Below are 18,738 nucleotides of genomic sequence, written 5' to 3'. Positions count from 1 at the left end.
CGCCTCATCTCACCAAGTTGGCAGTGTGGGGCAGCCTCCCAGCGAAGCCAGTGGGATGTCTGTCTGATTAACGGGCCTTTACCCGTTATCTGGTACAGAAGAGGTGACGACCTTCACCTGTGTTGGTGACAGCCCTTCAGAACGTCCTCATCTTCATTCATTCATTCATTCATTCATTCAACAAACATCCACTGAGCATGTTCGAGGCACTATGCCGATTGCCGGGACTGTAGTCATGGCCGGAAATGGACAAGGCCGTCGTCCTCCCGGCCATCACGGCCCAGAGTGGGAGATAAACGCAGATTGAATAATCGCAGGGTGAAACATCTAATTCTTCTCAGAACCATTCTGAGGGGCACAGGAGCCCCTAAGGGCATTTAGTAGGGGTGTGCCCGACCTAGCCTGGGGGATCAGGGAGGGCTTCCCAGAGGAAGTGGCACGAGGTCGAGACCTAAGTGGAGAGGAGTCATTGGCCATGGAAAGAGGAAAGGCGTAAGGGGCCGTGGGGTCAGCCAGTGTGATCATCCTGGGGCAGGAGGTCATCTGGCAGATATTTCTGGAGCGCCTCCAGCGTGCGGGGCACTGTCGTGGGTGTGGCAGGCAGGAGCGAGCAGCTGGGACTGTCACACCCACCCCTGGGGAGCTTACGTGTAGTGGGGGACCCAAAGAGCAAACACGTACGCAGAGAGCTACGATGAGGACAGACAGTGACACGTGCTCTGAACAAAACAAACAGGGTAGTGGGGGAGGCTGCTTAAATTAGACTTGTCGGGGGCGGGGTGGGGGGGTCTCTCCAAGGAGGTGACATGTAATTTGACACTGCGATGAGAGCATAGAGTCATTCAACAATGGAGAGAGCCTGTCTCAAGCAAAAAGGCGCAGCAAGTCCACGCCCGCCCTGAGGTAGCCGTGAACCCTCTCCATTCGTGGAACTAAGAGGTGGCGTCTGTGGCTGGAGTGTGGCGATCGGAGCAACCGCGCGAGGGCCATTTGGATTCTGTTGGAATTGACGTGGGAGGCGGTTGGTGTGTTTGAAGCAGGCGGATGACCTGTGTGGCTTTGTACTTTCCAAAGATCGCTGGGCCTAGTGCAGGAGAAGGTAGGACTCGTGTTTCTGGCACCATGTGGACCCGTTTCCTGATTGAGACTCTCACTGAAAGCCAACAGTCAATGTCGAAGGAAAGGAAATTTTCTCCAGTGTATTCGTGAGCTAGCAAGAAAGTTAAGGACAGGCCACGAGCCCAGAGGCACCTGGCACCCGGGGAGATGCGCAGAATGCCAAAGCCAGCTTTTGCTTAGAGGGCATTTGCTAAACTGGGGGTGTCCCTAATACTCCTTTCGGGGCATCACGGCCTCTGGGAACAGAAGACAAAGCTTGTCCATGGAGAGGCTTCAGAGGCCATACTTCAAAGTGAGGGTGACCTAGAAATAAATCTTCTTAGAGACTATAAGCAGAATGACCTGTTTCAAACCTTGGCACAGAGCGTCGCACACACCGGTTTTCAGCCTGATTTTTCCTTACCTGGGTCATCCACAAATCCTTAAGCCAAACTCGAGTTTAAAGTGATGAAAACCGGTAGTAGCCCAGGGCGTGACAGAAACAAAGGAGTTTCTTCTGGAGAAACCCACCTTCATCACAGGTCCCAAAGATCACTATCCGTGAAGCTCCGAGTTACATGAGTAGCTCACAGTCGAAAATCACTAAACATAGGATTGCAGACATCATGAGACACAACCAGCAGAAGGAAGACTAAAAAAGACAGCAGAGTTGAAATTTTCATACAGAATGTGAAGTATGTTCAGTATGTTCCAAGAAATATGAGAATGAGTTACACACCAGAGGAAAGAGCAGGCTATTTTTAAAAATGGAAAATATCACTGAACTTTACCAAAAAAAAAATTAGGTGGTCTTGTTTAGCAGCAGAATTAAATAGGCGGTAGAACTGAATTACTTAATGAGAACACAGTCCAGGGAACCAGAGAGATGGAGAATTTAAGAGAGAGATTCAGAGCCAGGGAAGGGAAGGAAAAGTAACGCCGTTCAGGGTTCTAGAGAGAGAGGGAGGAGGTGGTTTGACAGAGGCACTGTTTGAACAGGCAACAGCTGAGAACATTCCAGAACCAATGAAAGAGGCCGATCCTCAGAGTCAGGTAGTCCAAGATGTCATAAACGGAAATAGAGCCTGCAGGGGGCGAGGGTAGTCGTGGGGGGCCCGCGGAGACCGCTGTCGCCATCGGGGGCAGAGCCGACGGTGGCTGGGACCTGGGTGGTGACCGTGAAGGCAGTTAGGAGAGGACGTGAAGCCCATGGGACGGGTCACATGTGGAGTGGAAGCAGTTAGAGACGTGCAGTGGAACAGGTGGGCGGACGATGAGGGCGGGGGGACCAGGTGAGTGAGGAGGATGCGGAGCTGCGTGTGGCCGCGTTGAGTCTGAGGCGCCCGGTAGACGCTGAGGTAAAGACGGGGGTAGGTGGTTGGACGGCGGGGAGTCGGGGCCGGAGAGACAGCTGAGAGAGCCGCTCCGCACACAGAAGTGTGGCCAGGACCACACACGCGCCCTGGCCTTGCCCGGTCACCACGGGAGACGGAGTAGAAGCAGATGCGCGCCGCTAACTGTGACATTTTCATTGAACCTGATCCAACCAGAATCTTTTCATTTGGACGTTGGATCAGCATCAGAATTATCCGTGAGCTGCCCTACGGTATTTTTTCTGCTGAGTCTTTGCAGCCCAGCGTGTAAGGGACACTCACGTGGCATCTCAGTTGGGACTCACCGCGGTTCCTGTGCCCAGGAGCCCCGTGTGGCCGGGCCCACATATCAGACAGTGCGGGATGGCGGTACTGAAAGCCCCTGCCTGATGAAGTCCCCAGGGAGGACACGAGCTGGGCAGGGAAGCAACCGGAGGCTGAACCCCGGGGTGGCCCGGGGTGGCCCAGGGTGTCCGGGTCTGGCTGGCGGGGGAGTCGGCGGGGAAACCAGTATGGGCCACGGCTCGGAACTCAGAGAAACTCACGGAGGAGTGGGCAGCGGTGCAGGTGCTGCTGACAGTTTCTTTAAGACGGGGACAGGCAGTGGCCATTGGCTTGGGCAAGACAGAGGTCGCCGGCCACCCTAGCTGGAGAACTCAGCACCTCCTGAGGGCTGAGGAGGCCGGTGTGACAAGTGCGCATGAGCCTAAGTGATGTCCCTGTTTCACATGAGGGGCTGGCTGCGGAGGGGCTGTGTCCTGCCAGCGTCGTGGGCCAGGCTGGGGTCGCCCGAGTGCGCTGGGCCTCCACGCTGGAAACTTGGCCTTGAGAACGACTGAGGCACGGAGGAACATTTTTAGGTAGATTTTCTTTTTTTAATTGCGATAAAATACAACATAAAGTTCACTTTTAACTACTTTAAAGGGTACGATTCCGTGGTCTTTTATATAGTCCGTGTTCTGTAACCACCACTGCTATCTGGTTCCAGAATATTCCCATCACCCCAGAAAGAAGCCCCCAAGCCCATCAGCGGTCACTCCTTGTTCTCCCTCCCCCCAGCCCCTGGCAACCACCAGTCTGCTATCTATCTCTATGGATTCGCCAATCCTGGACATCTCACATTAGTGGGATCGCACAATAGGTGGCCCTTCGTGTCTGGCTTTCTAGTCTTGGCGTGTTTTTGAGGCTCATCGTGTCGTGGCATGTATCAGAGCTTTGTTCTTTTTCGATGCTGAGTAATGGCATTCCACCGTTCAGATGGACCACCTCTTATTTATTTATTGGTCAGAAAGCTCCGACCTTTTGGCCGTTCACATTCGTGTGAACTCCGTTTTCACTCCTCCGGTGTAGACGCTGGGCACGGAGTCGCTGAGTCACGTAGCCTTTTTTAAAAAGAAGAAACAGCTGCAGTTCAGTCTCCCTTCTGTTCTTTACATCGTCTCTTCATCTTCCCCTCGCCCGTCCCTGGTCCCCCAGATTCGGTGGTGGTTATTCCCATGTACGTTTTGTTCCTTTATACCTGGCACCCCTCCCCCCCCAATTATGTCGTGTTAGACCGGACCAAAAAAGCATCACAGCCTCTGCTTAACTTAACCGAGTCAATAAATAGCTCTTACGCCTTCGTTTGCTACTTGGACATTTCCCCGCCTGTGATGGATGATAATGGACCTCCCCTCCGTAGAGGCCTGTCGTGAAGATCTAGCACGTTGATACGTGACACACTTAGAGCAGAGCGTGGCCCAGGGTGCGGGCTGTGGGACGTGAGCCGTGATGAGTGTGAAAAGGCCACTGTTGAGCCAGTGCCGTCTCGTGTCCAGGCCTTCCGCTGGTTTCCAGTTTCGATCTGACGACGGGCGGTGAATGTTCTCGCGCCGTCCCCTCGAACACCCTAGGGTGGGGACATTCTGTGCAGAGATTTTGGTTTTTCTCATTGAGGTCTCGGTTTTCTGCTCACCTGGCACCTTATCAGAGAGGCCTTCCTCCACAGTGGCATTCCCGGCACGCCATGGCGTACCTGCCCTGGTCTGTGCCACCGCACCGGACCCCAGCGGCGTCTGCTGTGTGTGCGTGGATGCCGCCCGCCCCGGCCAGAGTGTCAGCTCTGTGAGGACAGGTGTTTGGAACAGTTCGTCCACCACCGTCCACGGCGCTTGGGGCCGTGCTGCTGCCCAGGGGGCACTGAATCTGTGCTCGGTGAACGAATGAAGGTGCCAGCCAGGCTCCGCGTTTCACCCTGCCAGTGACCTCAGGCGGGGAGAGATCCAGCCCATCTTGCAGATGGAAAACCCGAGACCGGCCGGCCCATGAGGGCCGCGCCATGTTGGACCCCGGTTCCACGTGGCTCTCTCCCTCTCTCTGGCCACCCTTCCTGGGAGGGACGAGAGGAGGGGAGGTGTGCGGGGCCGGGGGCACCCTGACCCCCACTCACCCCCATGTTGTGTCCCCACAGGGACAGCATGGACAGCGTGAAGCAGAGTGCGGCCCTGTGCCTGCTGCGGCTCTACAAGGCCTCGCCTGACCTGGTGCCCATGGGCGAGTGGACGGCCCGCGTGGTGCACCTGCTCAACGACCAGCACATGGTGAGGCCCCGTGCCCGGCACCCAGGGCCCCCCGCCACTGCCCCCAAGCCACACCCCTGCCCTTGACATCGGCCTGGGGGCCCATCCCTGCCCTGACCCCACCTGGAAGCCCAGAGCCCCCCCCACCTCTGTCCCTGCCTGCACCCAGGCAACTAGAGACCCTGATCCGGTCCACCCTGGTACCCATTACGCACCCAGGTGTGCAGACACCACCCCCATCTCTGTCCCTGGCACTCAGGCTGCCCAAGGGTCCTGTCCAGTGTCCCTGACACCCAGTACCGACCCAGCCCTTCAGAAAATCTAGCCTCTTTCCGACACCCTGAGGTTCTCCCAATGTCTGTCACCTGCCCAGCCAGCACGGAGATGCTGACATCTGTCACCACCCTCAGTACTCAGTCCCTCCATGTCCTGCCTTCCCTCTGCCCAGTACCCAAGTTGGCGCTGGCCGTGGTCCCTGAGCCCCAGAGCACCCGCCATGCCCCTGCCCCTGCCCAAGCACACCCTGACCCGCTCCTTCGTGCTTCCGAGTCTCCTCAGCTCCGCAGCCTGCACACGTGTCCCCAGCCCGACCCTCCCCCGGGGCCCTGACCCGCCACTCATCTGCCCCCGCAGGGCGTGGTCACGGCCGCCGTCAGCCTCATCACCTGTCTCTGTAAGAAGAACCCCGACGACTTCAAGACGTGCATCTCCCTGGCAGTGTCTCGCCTGAGCCGGGTGGGTGAGGTCTCAGCATGGCCATGGGAGGTGGCCCCCCGTGTCCTCGTCCCCTGGGGCACCTCTCAGGCCCTCTTGCTCTGCCCGGCGGCTTTGCACTCAGTCACTTCCTGGCTGCGCGGCCCCGGGGAAGTGGCTTTACCTCCCTGGGCCTCAGTCACCCTGTCCGTTCATGCGGACGATGCCAGCGCTCGCTCAGCATGGCTGCCGTGATGTCATCTGTGCGAGGAGTCAGAACAGGGCCCGCTGCGTGGCGGGCCCCCAGGAAGTGGGGGCTGCTTCCCCGATTTGTCCGTCTTGCCCTCTCTGTCTGTCTTCCTCACCCCGCGTTCTCTGCCGTGCCCCCCGCTCCCCTCGCCCTCCTTCCCCCTGCTCCTCCCCCCACCATGCACCCGTGTCCTGGGCACCTGCCCGAGGCCTCCTGTGTGCCTGGCCGTGTGTGGGCTGATGAGGGACACAGATGAGTCAGACCCCAGCCCTCTAGGAGCCCCCTGTCCTGTCGGGAAGGGGCGTGTGGCAGCAGTGTCTAGCAAGCGGCTGTGACCTGTGCCCTGGTGGACACAGCCCGGGCGTCGGGGGACATTGGGGGGACGCGCAGAGTTGGAGCCAGGTGCTCAGAGGGAGTCAGGCCAGCAGACTCTGTGCCCTGCTGGCGCCGGCTTTACTTAGGACACTCAGCCAGCCCTGCTTCGTCCCTGACCCGCCGGCCCCTTGCCATGTGCCCAGGGAACCCTCACTCCCCATCTGAGGCTCAGGCTCCCCCCTCCCCAGGAGAGGGTGGCTTTGCTCTGCCCAGCCAGCCCTGCCCCCCGCCCCCGCCTCACCCCCTTCTCCCCCCAGATCGTCTCCTCGGCCTCCACCGACCTCCAGGACTACACCTACTACTTCGTCCCGGCGCCCTGGCTGTCGGTGAAGCTCCTGCGGCTGCTGCAGTGCTACCCCCCGCCAGGTACCGCCAGGCCCATTGGGGTGCATGGCGGGGGTCTGTCTCAGGGTTTTTCTGGGGTGGCTGCTGCTGTGAGGCCCCGCCCTTCAGCTGCGGTGAGGGGCAGCCCTGAGCCCCGACCCGGCCAGGAGGGCTCCAGGACGAGCATGTCGTTCTGGGCGGGCGCCCGGCCTGCGTAGCACAGGGTGGGACAAGGCGCTGGTCTTGGTTGGTCCCCTGCTGTGGTCCGGGGCCTCTTCGAAGCTGCATTCCTGTTCCAGCCTAACGTAGAGGTGTTGTCAGGTCTGTTTCACAGATGAGGAAACTGAGGATTGGAGCGGGAGGTCCTTGCTCAAGGTCACTGAGCCGTCAAGGGTGATTGCAGGCTGTGCTGCTTGACTTAGCGTAGCTCGGTTAGGGGTTTTCGTGTCCAGCGCTCATGGTCACACCGCTGGTGTGGACTAAGCGCCTTCAGTGAGCCAGGTCTTACACCAGGGTGTCCGTACTCTCCCAATGGAGCTGGTGAGGGGGAGCCATCCCTGCCATAGCAAACAGGGAAACTGAGGCTTGAAGATGAGACATGGCCTCCCCAGGCCTGGGCAGCAACGGGGGGGCACGGAGCCTGCCTCCAGAATCTGCTCTGAGCCCCTCCCTCCACTACATGGGTCGTGGCTGGCTGACTTCACAGAGCGGTATTGAGGGACCCTGTGCTGAGATGTTCAGTACATAGCGATGCTTTATAAACCAGTTTCCTTTGATTCGGCCAGAGTTCTGAGCACCTGCTGTGGGCCCGGGACCTGTGTGCAGCCCTGAGTCTTCATAGCCAGCCATGTGCGAGCATGTCCATGTGTGTGTAGCGATGTGTCTGTGTATGCAAGCATGTGTGTGCAGCGATGTGTGTCGTGCATACATAGCTATGTTACATGCATGACCGTGTGTATGCATGTATGTCCTTGTGCGTGTCTTTGCATATATGCCCATGTGTGTCTGGTGTGCATGCCCATGTGTGCGAGCATGTCTGCGTGTGTCTGCAGTGATGTGTGTCTGCATGTATGCATGGCCGTGTGCACGTGCATGGCTGTGCGCATACATGTCCATGTGTTTGCCTGTGCATACATGTGTGTGCATGCATGGCCGTGTGTGCATTCATGCCTGTGTGCATGTCTGTGTGCACACACATGCCCCTGTGTGCTTATGCGACCATGTGTGTGCATGCATGTCTGTGTGTGCATGCCTGTCCGTGTGTGTGCGTGCACAGACTGTTACCGAGTGCAGGATATAGGCTTCGCTAAGGGCCCCCCCAGCCTGTGAAAGCCAGTGATTCCGTCTCGTAGGCCCGGGAAGCCTCTTGCCCTCTGTGGGCCTCTCTCTCGTGCTATATAGAAGGGTTTAGTTAGAACTCAAGCCCACTTCCAGCTCAGAAGCCCCACCTCATAATTCTGGGGTGCGCCCAGGGTAGGCGCCTCACCTACTGTGAAGCTCTACATTGTAGGAATTGCAGCCACGGCCCCAAGCAGATGGTACAGGGCAGGGAAGGGCATCTCTAATTTATTTCCAAGTAATTTTATTAATTTGCCAACACACAAACAAGTAGGGAATACCTATCACCTAGACTTCACGTTTTTCTTGTGCGCACACGCTTATTTTGTTATCTGAAACGTTTCAAAGTTATAGACATCGTCATGTTTTGCCTTTAAATATTTTGTTTTGCATTTCCCAGAACTATAGGGATTTCCATTTACAACAGTAATTCTACGCTCACACTTCAAACTACCAACAATTCCCTAATGTTCTCTGATACCCACTGCAGTTTTTCCTAATTTCCCCAAAATACTTCCACAGTTGGTTCACACTAGGATCTGACGAAGATACAAGTATCCAATTTAATTATTATTTCTCATAAGTCCCTCTTAATCTGGGAGGTTTAACCTCCTTTATTCTAGGACATTGGCTTCACTAGCTGTTTATTGTGAAAAAAGTTTCAAACCTAAAGATTACTTTAAAGGGCACTGAAATAACTCCTGGGTGCCCTTGACCTCGACCCCGGGGAGCTCGTTAGTACTTGGCTGTATTTGCGCCCTTGCTTGCTCCCTCTCTCAGACATACAGTTGCTGAACTACTTGAAGAGAAGTTGTAGACATCATAACACTGTCCCCACCCCAGAATATTTCCATACATGTCCCCTAAGACCGAGAACACCATACAAAACCACAGCGCTCTTATCACACCCCAGAGGGTTCAAAATAACCTCAGTCTCATTTGCTGTCCAGGCTCCACGCTGCCCGCTTTGTCCCTAGCATTATTTTTATAGCTTAAAAATAGACAGCGTCCAATCTGTGACCAAAAATGAAATCTGATTCTGTGTCTCGGTTTTTTTTTTTTTTTTTTTGGTCTGGAATACCCCTCGCCGCCTCCCCCACCTGCTTTTGAAGAAACCAGAAGTTTGCATTGCAGAATTCTAGATTGGGCTGATGGCTGCCTGTGTCCCTAGCTAGTTCCTCTGTCCCAGGAATTGCCTGATTGACTTGGGTGTAGCATTGTCGCTAGAACCCTTGACAGCTGTTCCGTGCCCGTGGTGTTCCAGGGGATGGCAGTTATTGGGGTTTGTGTGAGCTTCTGGTTGGCATCTGTCTGTCTCAGGCACTCAGATCCCTCCTTGGGAAAGTCCGGGTCTCTGGGTGTTTCTGAGGAAGGTTCCTGGAGCTTTCTTTGCCTGTGAGCCTCAGTGCTTGCAGGAGGGGAAACTGAGGCTCACAGCAGTGCAGCCTCTTGCCCGGCAGGGTCAGAGTGGAGTAGCACAAGGGCCCAGGCCTGGGGTCGGGTCCTCGTCGGCCTTCTCCCATCTCCTCTGGTCTCCTGGAGCCCTGGGAAGGACTTGAGGGAGCAGGGAGCCTGGCCCGCAGCCGAGGGGCCGGCCCCCCTCCTGTGGAAGATGGGAGCCGGGGCATGGCCCTTGCCCCTGGCGGGCGAGCTGGGCCGGCAGAGCTCAGCCGGGGCGCGCCCTGTCCCCGCAGAGGACGCGGCCGTGAAGGGGCGGCTGGTGGAGTGCCTGGAGACTGTGCTCAACAAGGCCCAGGAGCCGCCCAAGTCCAAGAAGGTGCAGCATTCCAATGCCAAGAACGCCATCCTCTTCGAGACCATCAGCCTCATCATCCACTACGACAGGTGCCGCCGGGGGGCGGGGGCTGGGCCAGAGGGCGGGACCTGGGCTCCCAGCTCCTAGGAGAGCGGCAGCTAAGTGTCTGGGTCACTGGAGTGGTCACAGCTGGGTCAGAGGCAAGGAGTTAAGACCTGGGGCCTGAGGTGACGCGGGACGGACGGTGGGGACCAAGCCCTGCGCCGCCTCACGTCCCCACTCGTCTGTCTGTCTCATGGCAGCGAGCCCAACCTCCTGGTGCGGGCCTGCAACCAGCTGGGCCAGTTCCTGCAGCACCGGGAGACCAACCTGCGCTACCTGGCCCTGGAGAGCATGTGCACGCTGGCCAGCTCCGAGTTCTCCCACGAGGCCGTCAAGACACACATCGACACCGTCATCAACGCCCTCAAGGTGTGCGCCACCTCCGAGCCCACTCTGCGCCGGCTCTCCGCACCCACCCGGCCTGTGGCTGCGGCACCCCTTCAGGGAGTCCCAGGAGTCAGAGGCCCTGGGTGACCAGCCCCATGCCACACGGAGCCTGGAACACACCCCGCTTGCTCTCTTCCCTCAGACGGAGCGGGACGTCAGCGTGCGACAGCGGGCAGCCGACCTCCTCTATGCCATGTGTGACCGGAGCAATGCCAAGCAGATCGTGTCGGAGATGCTGCGGTACCTGGAGACGGCCGACTACGCCATCCGAGAAGAGATCGTGAGTCTGAGGAGGGCCGGGGGCCCGGACTCCAGGTCTCCAGAGGGGACAGTGGGAGCCCAGGGCTAGTCAGCTCGTGAGTCCACACCTGACTCCCCGTGGGCACCCGCTCCTGCACACACACACACACACACACACACACACACGCATGCCTGTCCTTTCTCCCGCCTGGCAGGTGCTGAAGGTGGCCATCCTGGCGGAGAAGTACGCGGTGGACTACAGCTGGTACGTGGACACCATCCTCAACCTCATCCGCATCGCGGGCGACTACGTGAGTGAGGAGGTGTGGTACCGCGTGCTGCAGATCGTCACCAACCGCGACGATGTCCAGGGCTACGCGGCCAAGACGGTCTTTGAGGTCAGCGCCCCCACCTCACCCGCATCAGGGGCCACGGGAAGAGCAAGGACAGCCAGGGCTGTGGGGCCAGGCGGCCCGGCCCCCGCCCTGCTTCCTCCTCCTCACAGCAGTTCCTGGGCCTTGCCGGGCCTCCTGGGCCAGTGTGAGGGGCAGCGGGGTGCCCAGTGTGCAGTGGCTGCTCCCCAGGTCCCAGCAGGTCCCCACTCGGCCCCAGGAAAGGGGTCTCGTCGTAGCCACTGCGTCAGTCTCCCCACCTGTAACCCCTCGTCTCACACCGGGAGGGTCAGCCCGCGGATCCCACATGTTGGCAGGAGTCGGGTTCAGCCCCGCGCTTGTGCACCCAAGCGCTCCTGAGCCAGGCGCACTGCTCAGGTTGTCCCCGCCCTCCGTGGCCCTGCCCCCCAGGCGCTCCAGGCCCCAGCCTGCCACGAGAACATGGTGAAGGTCGGCGGCTATATCCTTGGGGAGTTTGGGAACCTGATTGCTGGGGACCCCCGTTCCAGGTGAGGGGGTGAACACATGCACTTCTGAGGGGCCGGGGGTGTGGGGGACCACAGGGGTTTCGGGGCTGGCGGTGGGGCTCCCAGGAACCTCCTCGCCCCTCGCCTCGCACCTGGCTGGGTAAGGCAGGACCAACCCTCAGGGGTCCCGGGAACAGCCCCTCTGAGGGAGGCGCCACTTCCGCTCCGGGGATTCTGGGAGAGGTGGGTGGAGCCGGCGCCCTCTGACCCCTGGCCCCCCACGCCACGCAGCCCCCCGGTGCAGTTCTCCCTGCTGCACTCCAAGTTCCACCTGTGCAGCGTGGCGACGAGGGCCCTGCTGCTGTCCACCTACATCAAGTTCATCAACCTCTTCCCGGAGACCAAGGCCACCATCCAGGGCGTGCTGCGGGCCGGCTCCCAGCTGCGCAACGCCGACGTGGAGCTGCAGCAGCGGGCCGTGGAGTACCTGACCCTCAGCTCCGTGGCCAGCACCGACGTGCTGGTCAGAGCCCCGCCCCCCGCGCCCTGCGCCCCGCCTCCGCCCCGCCTCCGCCCCGCCCGGCCCTGGCCTGCCCCTGACCTACCCCGCCGCCTGCCCCCGCAGGCCACGGTGCTGGAGGAGATGCCGCCCTTCCCCGAGCGGGAGTCGTCCATCCTGGCCAAGCTGAAGCGCAAGAAGGGGCCGGGGGCCGGCAGCGCCCTGGATGACGGCCGGAGGGACCCCAGCAGCAGTGACATCAATGGCGGTGTGGAGCCCACCCCCAGCACTGTGGTGAGTCCCTTGGGACTGGGCCGCCAGGCAGAGTCCGCCGGGGCGTCACCGCTTCTCACCTGCTCATCTTCACCCTCACTTCCTGCAGTCGACGCCCTCGCCCTCTGCCGACCTCCTGGGGCTGCGGGCAGCCCCTCCCCCGGCAGCAGCCCCGGCCCCCTCGGGCGCAGGCAACCTCCTGGTGGACGTCTCCTCCGACGGCCCAGCCCCCCAGCCCAGCCTGGGGCCCACCCCGGAGGAGGCCTTCCTCAGGTACCACCGCCTGGGACCCTGGGCCGCCCTTTTTCCTCTGTCCCTCCCTGTCCATGTGCCTCTGTCCACCCTGGCTGCCTCCTCCCTCCCTCCGGCCACTCTGGACTCTCAGCTGCCCCAGGCCACCCTTTGTCGTCCCTTGCCGTCACCGTGTCTCAGCCTGCTCTTCCTTCTCTCCTTCCCTCCTCCCTCTCTCTCTGGTCCTCTTGCTGCCTGTCTTGGATTGGCTGCCTGCCACGCCTGTCTTCTCTGTCTGCTCTGGGATTGGATGGCCCAGTGAGCTGGAGCCGCCTGCCCCTGAGAGCCCCATGGCTTTGCTGGCTGACCCAGCTCCGCCTGCTGAGTAAGGGTGGCCTCGGGGGTTGGGAGCCAGCGCTCGTGTCCCTGGGAGGGGGAGGGGCCTGGTGCTCCCATCAGAGTGGTTGTGCTGAGCCGCAGAGGCAAGGGCTTGGAAGGGAGTGACAGTCAGGGTCCTCTGATGCCGGGATTGGGGGGCCGGGGCGGCAGTACATTGCCAGGGTCCTGTTTCCATCAGTGGCAGCCACCAGATTGCTTCTGGGGTTCTCTGAGATTCTTTGGGGAACCTGGGTATGTGGATTCTGGGGTTCCGTCTCCCTCTGTTAGCTCCCGGTCTTTACCCTTGGCCCCCCCCAGCCCCCTCCCATCTCATTCCTTTCCCGGCCTGCAGCTCAGGTCCCGAGGACATCGGCCCGCCCATCCCGGAAGCTGATGATCTGCTGAATAAGTGAGTCTGGGGGACCTCGGGGAGGGGCACAGGGACGCGTGGGGAGCACTCCCCTCATCCCGAGCTCCCACCGCCCCCATCCAGGTTCGTGTGCAAGAACAACGGGGTCTTGTTTGAGAACCAGCTGCTGCAGATTGGAGTCAAGTCGGAGTTCCGGCAGAACTTGGGTGTGTTGGGGGGCTGTGCGGTTGGGGGGCGAGCAGGGAGAGGTCATGGGAACCTTGACGGAGCCCGGCCCCTCCCCACCCCACAGGCCGCATGTATCTCTTCTATGGCAACAAGACCTCGGTGCAGTTCCAGAACTTCTCGCCATCTGTGGTCCACCCCGGAGACCTCCAGACTCATATCCTCTGGCCCCGCCCCCGCCCCCGGGCCCCGCCCCACCCCTCCAGGTCTGCCCTCTTGGCCGCTGGGACGGAGATGGACCCAAGTCCAGATTCCCGTCCGGCCCTCTTACTTGAGAGCCTGAACAGACGACTTCTCTGACAGTTAGTGTCATCTGTAGGACGGCAGTGGCCTATTTCCCCCGAGATAGGAGACGGCAGTGAAATACTATGATAGGTGGCGGGGGGAAGGGGGGGGCATTACTTCCAGAACCCCTGCTGCTCCGGGCCCTCATCCGTGCCTGTCGGGCCCCTTCCTGACCTCGTCCTGACCCTGTCCCTCGTCAGGTTCCACACCCATGATTCCAGTGCCTCCTGCACCTGAGAGCCAGGCCTGGGGGTGTCGGCCCCGACAGGGCCATCTCCTCTGTGACCTGGACCGGTCACTGTGCCTCTTGGTGTCTTCCCACCCCCTCTCTGAAGGGCAGCCCCCCTTCTCTCTTCTTGCAGGGTTTTAAAGATCAGTGGTTAGAGAACCCCAGAAGAATGGCTGGCACAAAGGAAGGGCTAGAGCAGCGGCTGTCCCCTCGACCCGTCCCTGGGCCTCCATTTCAGCCCTGTGACACTACAGGGGTTAGACCTCTGAGGGCCTTTTCGGTTCTTTGCTCCGTTCCTGGACATTTCCAGAGGCCTCCTTGTTGGCTCAGCTCCTCGCTGGGCGTGGGCGGGTTGGGGGACAGGTACAGAAGACTCGCCGTTGCCCTCGGGTTGTTCACCTGAAGGTCGATGGTGGTAATGACACGAATCGCCACCGTTTTTGTGCACTTACCACGTGCCAAACACACAGACAAGTACCGGTGCTGGATTATTTCACTGAATTCTGAGGACGTGATGCTCATTTTGCAGGGGAGGCTGCGAGAGGTTAAGTCACCTGCCCACCGTCAGTGAGATGGTTAAGAGCCGGGATTCAGACTCGGGGCGGCTCTTGCTGCAGTGCGATGTGACATGCGCTGTCATGGAGGTCGCTGAGCCCGCTGTGGAGGGCCAGTGGTTTAGCATAGAAAGGACTGTGGAGCTGGGTCTAGTAGGTTGAACCTGGGATGACAGGGCCTGGCCCCACCAGAGGTTAGCAGCGAGGGCCCCGGGGAGCCACCTCGTGTTTCTGGTTTCCTTGACGACGGCCCGCACAGCTGGCGGTGCAGACGAAGCGCGTGGCCGCGCAAGTGGACGGCGGGGCGCAGGTGCAGCAGGTGCTCAACATTGAGTGTCTGCGCGACTTCTTGGCGCCGCCTTTCTTGTCTGTGCGCTTCCGGTGAGTCAGTAGGGTCGACCGGGTGGGCGGGGCTTCTGGGTGAGGGGCACGGTCTGATGGAGCCCTCCTCCTTCCTGGCCAGGTATGGAGGTGCCCCCCAGTCCCTCACCCTGAAGCTCCCAGTGACCATCAACAAGTTCTTCCAGCCGACGGAGATGGCAGCCCAGGACTTCTTCCAGCGCTGGAAGCAGCTGAGCCTGTGAGCAGCGGGTGGGGGTGGAGCCACAGCTGGTCCAGGGCGGGCAGGCCAGGGCTGCCGGGGGCCCTGACTCCATCCACCCTTTCCTGCCTCAGCCCCCAGCAGGAGGCGCAGAAAATCTTCAAAGCCAACCACCCCATGGACCCCGAAGTCACCAAGGCCAAGGTGAGAGGAGTGGGGCGAGACAGTGCCCCCGCTCTGACATCCCAGCCCTGCCCCGCTCCAGCTCTGCATGTGGGGAGCAGGGGCCGCTGCGCCTCTCAACCTCTTGTTCTCCCTTCTGTCAAACGGGTTTTGGGAACTGGTGTGCGCCACTGTCTGGCAGCTGACAGGGCTGGCACCCCTCTTCCTCCTCAGCTCCTGGGTTTCGGCTCTGCTCTCTTGGACAACGTGGACCCCAACCCTGAAAACTTTGTGGGGGCTGGAATCATCCAGACTAAGGCCCTGCAGGTGGGCTGTCTGCTCCGGCTGGAGCCCAATGCCCAGGCTCAGGTGCGTGGGGTCTGGGAGGCCGGCCTGAGACACGTGTCACCCCCTACATCGTGCGCATCGTCCGTCCCCACCCCTGCAGTCCTCTAAGTCTGGGCTTCCTCTCGCCGCCCTCCCAGCACGGTGTCTGTCTGTCCGTAACCTTCCCACCCTTCTTGGCTTCCCTTTCTATTTTCCCCTTTATCTGTTTCCTGTCTCTTCTGTCCCGTTTCTGACCCCTTCTTCCTTTTCCTCTCCTCGCATCTTCTGTCTCCCCTATATCTTCCTCTCTGGGTTCTTACCCGGCCTGCGCCATCCCTCTGCCTCCTCCCTGAGTCCCAGCCCTCCTGTGTCCCGCCCCCAGATGTACCGGCTGACCCTGCGTACCAGCAAGGAGCCCGTCTCCCGTCACCTGTGCGAGCTGCTGGCCCAGCAGTTCTGAGCCCTGGACTCCGCCCCTGGGGATGTGGCCAGTGCCAGGCAGCCCCGAGCACTAAGGGAGCTTTGGTGGATGGGGTAGTGAGGGGACGGCCGCTGGTGACAGGGAAGACCCTGGGGTAGGGGGATGCCTAGGACCTTCCTCCGGCCTTTTGTATTTTTATTTTTGTTCATCTGCTGCTGTTTACATTCTGGGGGGTAAGGGGAGCCCCCTCCCTCCTCTTCTCCCCCAAGCACAGAGGGGAGAGGGGCCAGGGAAGCAGGCGCCTCCTCCCCTCCCATCTGACCCCGTCGTGGCCCGTCTGCCCTGTCCCCGTCCAGGGGCTGTGTATTATTGTGAGCGAATAAATCGAAAGATGCTAACAGCCCTGGGTCCTTGTCTGTCACTCATGCCCAGTGGTCAGAGGAGAGGGGTGAGGGCATGGAGAGTGTGGGTGGCCAGGCCCCGCAGCCCATGCGTGGGACTCTGAGCAGACAGCAACAGCAGCAGCAGCCGGGGCCCCAAATGCAGGGCCACCAACCGCCATCCCGAGCCTGGCTCTTCAGTTCCCGACACCTGGTAGCAGGCTCGCGGCACCTGGACCCGGTGGGCTGCATTCTCCACCTTCTCCTCTTGCTGCCCCAGCTCTGAAGAAAGGACAGGGAGGGCCGAGGTGACCGGTGCGGCCTGGACCACTGGGATGCCAACCTGCAGAGGCCATACCCCATCCCGGGCCTCAGTTTGACTCCTGGCAGGCCTCAGGGCTCCATCTGGCTGTCAGCGACCTGAAGGCCACAGACTTCCTCACTCAGCTGCCCCTCCTCCCACTCAGTCTCGGTCCCCTCTTTCCTGGGGATACTGCGGGTAGCCGCGGGCAATCCGCTTAGCAACACAAATTGCAAACACAGGTGTCTTACCAGGTGCCAGTCACTGTGCTCCAGGTACAGGGGACCCCTGAGGACCCCACCCCACTTTAAATGTGGGAGGTGGGTGGGAAGAGGTGGAGCCGACAGTCAGGAAGGGGTAGTCATCTGCCCCTCCCAGTAGAGCTTTTGACCATGTTGTCTCTGGGGTGGTATCAACACCCCGGGTCCCTTCCTTTGTCTCTGGGGCCTCGTGTTCTAGGACCACTTTTCCTATCCTGGGCTCTGGGGAACGCGCTCCCCAAGACTCGGTATAGCCTGTACTCTAAGCAGTGGAGAGTGTGGCTGTAGGAGCCACGTCGCCTGTGTGACTCGTGGCTCTGCGCTTATTAGCTGGGCCTCAGCTTCCCCATCTGTAATATGACAGTGACGACCTAACAGGAGGTAACCCTTACCTATGAGGATGGAGTGAGTCATTACATATAAAGCACTTGGCAAGAGATGAGGTCTCGGTGTGAACGGTTAGGATTACCCAGGAAGCCTGGGACCTCCAGGCTGGGACCTCCCTGCCCCACCCTGCCCGTCATCAGCATGGGTGCCGGGGCCTCCAGGAGAGCCGTGCCCAATGCATGCTGGGCCCCACCAGTTCTCTCTCCTCTTACCCCACCCCAAAGCGACCTGGGACTCAGTTTCCCCAGCCTGTGCAAAGGGGGCATGGTGCCCTCCACTGACCTGGCGGGAAGTGCGCGGCCGTGACCAGGGCGTAGAAGGAGCGGAGGACGTGCCGACGCTGCCCAGGGGAAGGCTCTGGAGGCGGAAGAGAGGGTGACAGCGTGTCCCTTTGGGCCCGGCCCTGCCAGCCCCGCGCCCCTCGGTCACCTTTATTTCCCGAGGGCTCCACCGTGAAGAGGCAACGCTTTAGTTCCAGGTGGAGGAGCAGCAGTCTGGAAAAAGAGAGTGTCACAGCCAGGGCTAGAGGGGATGAGGACGCAGCCGCTGCCCCACCCGAGCCGTACCCGAGGATGTCCGTGTGCAGGGGGAAGCCAGCGGGCAGCGCTCGGGGTCCCAGAGACTGGCAGGCCCGCAGCGGGTCCAGCAGTGGCTGCCACCAGCGGTCCAGAAGCTGTAGGGGGCGAGGGTGAGGTGTGGGCAGGAGGCGTGGCCCGTAAGGGCGGAGGGCAGAGGGGACCGGGACGGTGGATGGGACCAGGACTGGAAGGATGGGGTCAGGGCGAAAGAGGGGCCGAGCTGGGGTGAAGGCGATTGGAGGGCAGCCCGAGGGGGCGGGGCCTGCAGGGGCGGGGCCAGGGAGCCTCCCAGGGCGGGGCGAGGAGGGAAGGGCGGGGCTCGCGGGCAGAGGGTGTAATAAAGGGAAAGCAGGACACGGCCCGAATTCACCTGTGGATCCAGCTGGCTGAGGGGAGGGCGCGGCCCGCAGAGCAGACACAGCTCCAAGCCCGGCAGCAAAGTCAGGGTCAGAAGCCGGTGCGGGACCTGAAGCAGGGCGCGCAGGGTGGGCGGGCCGGAGCCCCGCCCCTTCCATCACAAGCCCCGCCTCCCCGCGACTCCGCCGCCGGGGGCCACCCCTTCGCGCACACGTGTCCCGGCCCTCGCCTTCCGCAGCCCGCCCCACCCACTCACCGTGGGACTCCCGTGCGGCAGGTACACCGGGTAGTCGCGAGCGGCCTGCGGCGGCAGGGACCCCACCAGCCAGGGGAGCAGCACTGCCTCCGGCGTCCCCAGCCGCCACCAGCTCTCTGTTGCTGCCACCACCCGGCCCGACACGACCAGGCTGACGAAGGCCGTGCCCGCAGCCTCGGCGAACCCAGACAGGGCTTCCTGGGTAAGGGAGACAGGCCGACAGCGAGTCAGGGGACACGAGCAGGGGCAGCAATGACTTCCCAGGTGGGCGAGGAGTGGGAACAGACCGGCATACAATTAAAAGCTTGCCTGGTGGCCATGCTCATGTTCCTCACCCTCCCTGGGCCGGGGTTCCTTCATCTTCAAATGCC

At 60.8% G+C, this 18,738-nt stretch overlaps 2 protein-coding genes across 5 annotated transcripts in view; one reads left to right on the top strand and one right to left on the bottom strand.

The window, feature by feature from the left end:
• Positions 1-16,248, top strand: part of AP2A1 (adaptor related protein complex 2 alpha 1 subunit) — a 29,699-nt gene extending 13,451 nt beyond the window's left edge. Inside the window, exons 6-24 of the mRNA XM_023520125.1 lie at positions 4,921-5,050; positions 5,663-5,764; positions 6,605-6,713; positions 9,704-9,854; positions 10,068-10,236; positions 10,397-10,534; positions 10,710-10,892; positions 11,298-11,395; positions 11,645-11,876; positions 11,979-12,146; positions 12,235-12,398; positions 13,087-13,143; positions 13,228-13,310; positions 13,397-13,486; positions 14,655-14,778; positions 14,861-14,977; positions 15,073-15,142; positions 15,335-15,469; positions 15,810-16,248. Coding sequence (XP_023375893.1) covers positions 4,921-5,050; positions 5,663-5,764; positions 6,605-6,713; positions 9,704-9,854; positions 10,068-10,236; positions 10,397-10,534; positions 10,710-10,892; positions 11,298-11,395; positions 11,645-11,876; positions 11,979-12,146; positions 12,235-12,398; positions 13,087-13,143; positions 13,228-13,310; positions 13,397-13,486; positions 14,655-14,778; positions 14,861-14,977; positions 15,073-15,142; positions 15,335-15,469; positions 15,810-15,887 — 2,398 coding nt within the window. The 3' untranslated portion in view covers positions 15,888-16,248. The remainder of the gene's footprint in view (positions 1-4,920; positions 5,051-5,662; positions 5,765-6,604; positions 6,714-9,703; positions 9,855-10,067; positions 10,237-10,396; positions 10,535-10,709; positions 10,893-11,297; positions 11,396-11,644; positions 11,877-11,978; positions 12,147-12,234; positions 12,399-13,086; positions 13,144-13,227; positions 13,311-13,396; positions 13,487-14,654; positions 14,779-14,860; positions 14,978-15,072; positions 15,143-15,334; positions 15,470-15,809) is intronic.
• Positions 16,027-18,738, bottom strand: part of FUZ (fuzzy planar cell polarity protein) — a 7,603-nt gene continuing 4,891 nt past the window's right edge. For 3 of the 4 annotated variants that reach the window (XM_011374519.2, XM_023520130.1, XM_011374518.2), the window contains 6 exons: positions 18,368-18,565; positions 18,125-18,220; positions 17,743-17,849; positions 17,606-17,670; positions 17,459-17,533; positions 16,027-16,510 (listed from right to left, as the gene is read on the bottom strand). In XM_011374519.2, the coding sequence (XP_011372821.1) occupies positions 16,284-16,510; positions 17,459-17,533; positions 17,606-17,670; positions 17,743-17,849; positions 18,125-18,220; positions 18,368-18,565 (768 nt within the window). In that variant the 3' untranslated portion in view covers positions 16,027-16,283. Of the gene's footprint in view, positions 16,511-17,458; positions 17,534-17,605; positions 17,671-17,742; positions 17,850-18,124; positions 18,221-18,367; positions 18,624-18,738 lie in introns of all 4 variants that reach the window. The other variant, XM_011374520.2, reaches the window with a different exon arrangement.

Source organism: Pteropus vampyrus, unplaced genomic scaffold, assembly GCF_000151845.1.
Source record: "Pteropus vampyrus isolate Shadow unplaced genomic scaffold, Pvam_2.0 Scaffold250, whole genome shotgun sequence".
NCBI lineage: Eukaryota > Metazoa > Chordata > Mammalia > Chiroptera > Pteropodidae > Pteropus > Pteropus vampyrus.
Note: the sequence above shows the minus strand (reverse complement) of the source record. Positions and strands in the feature narration are given on the sequence as shown.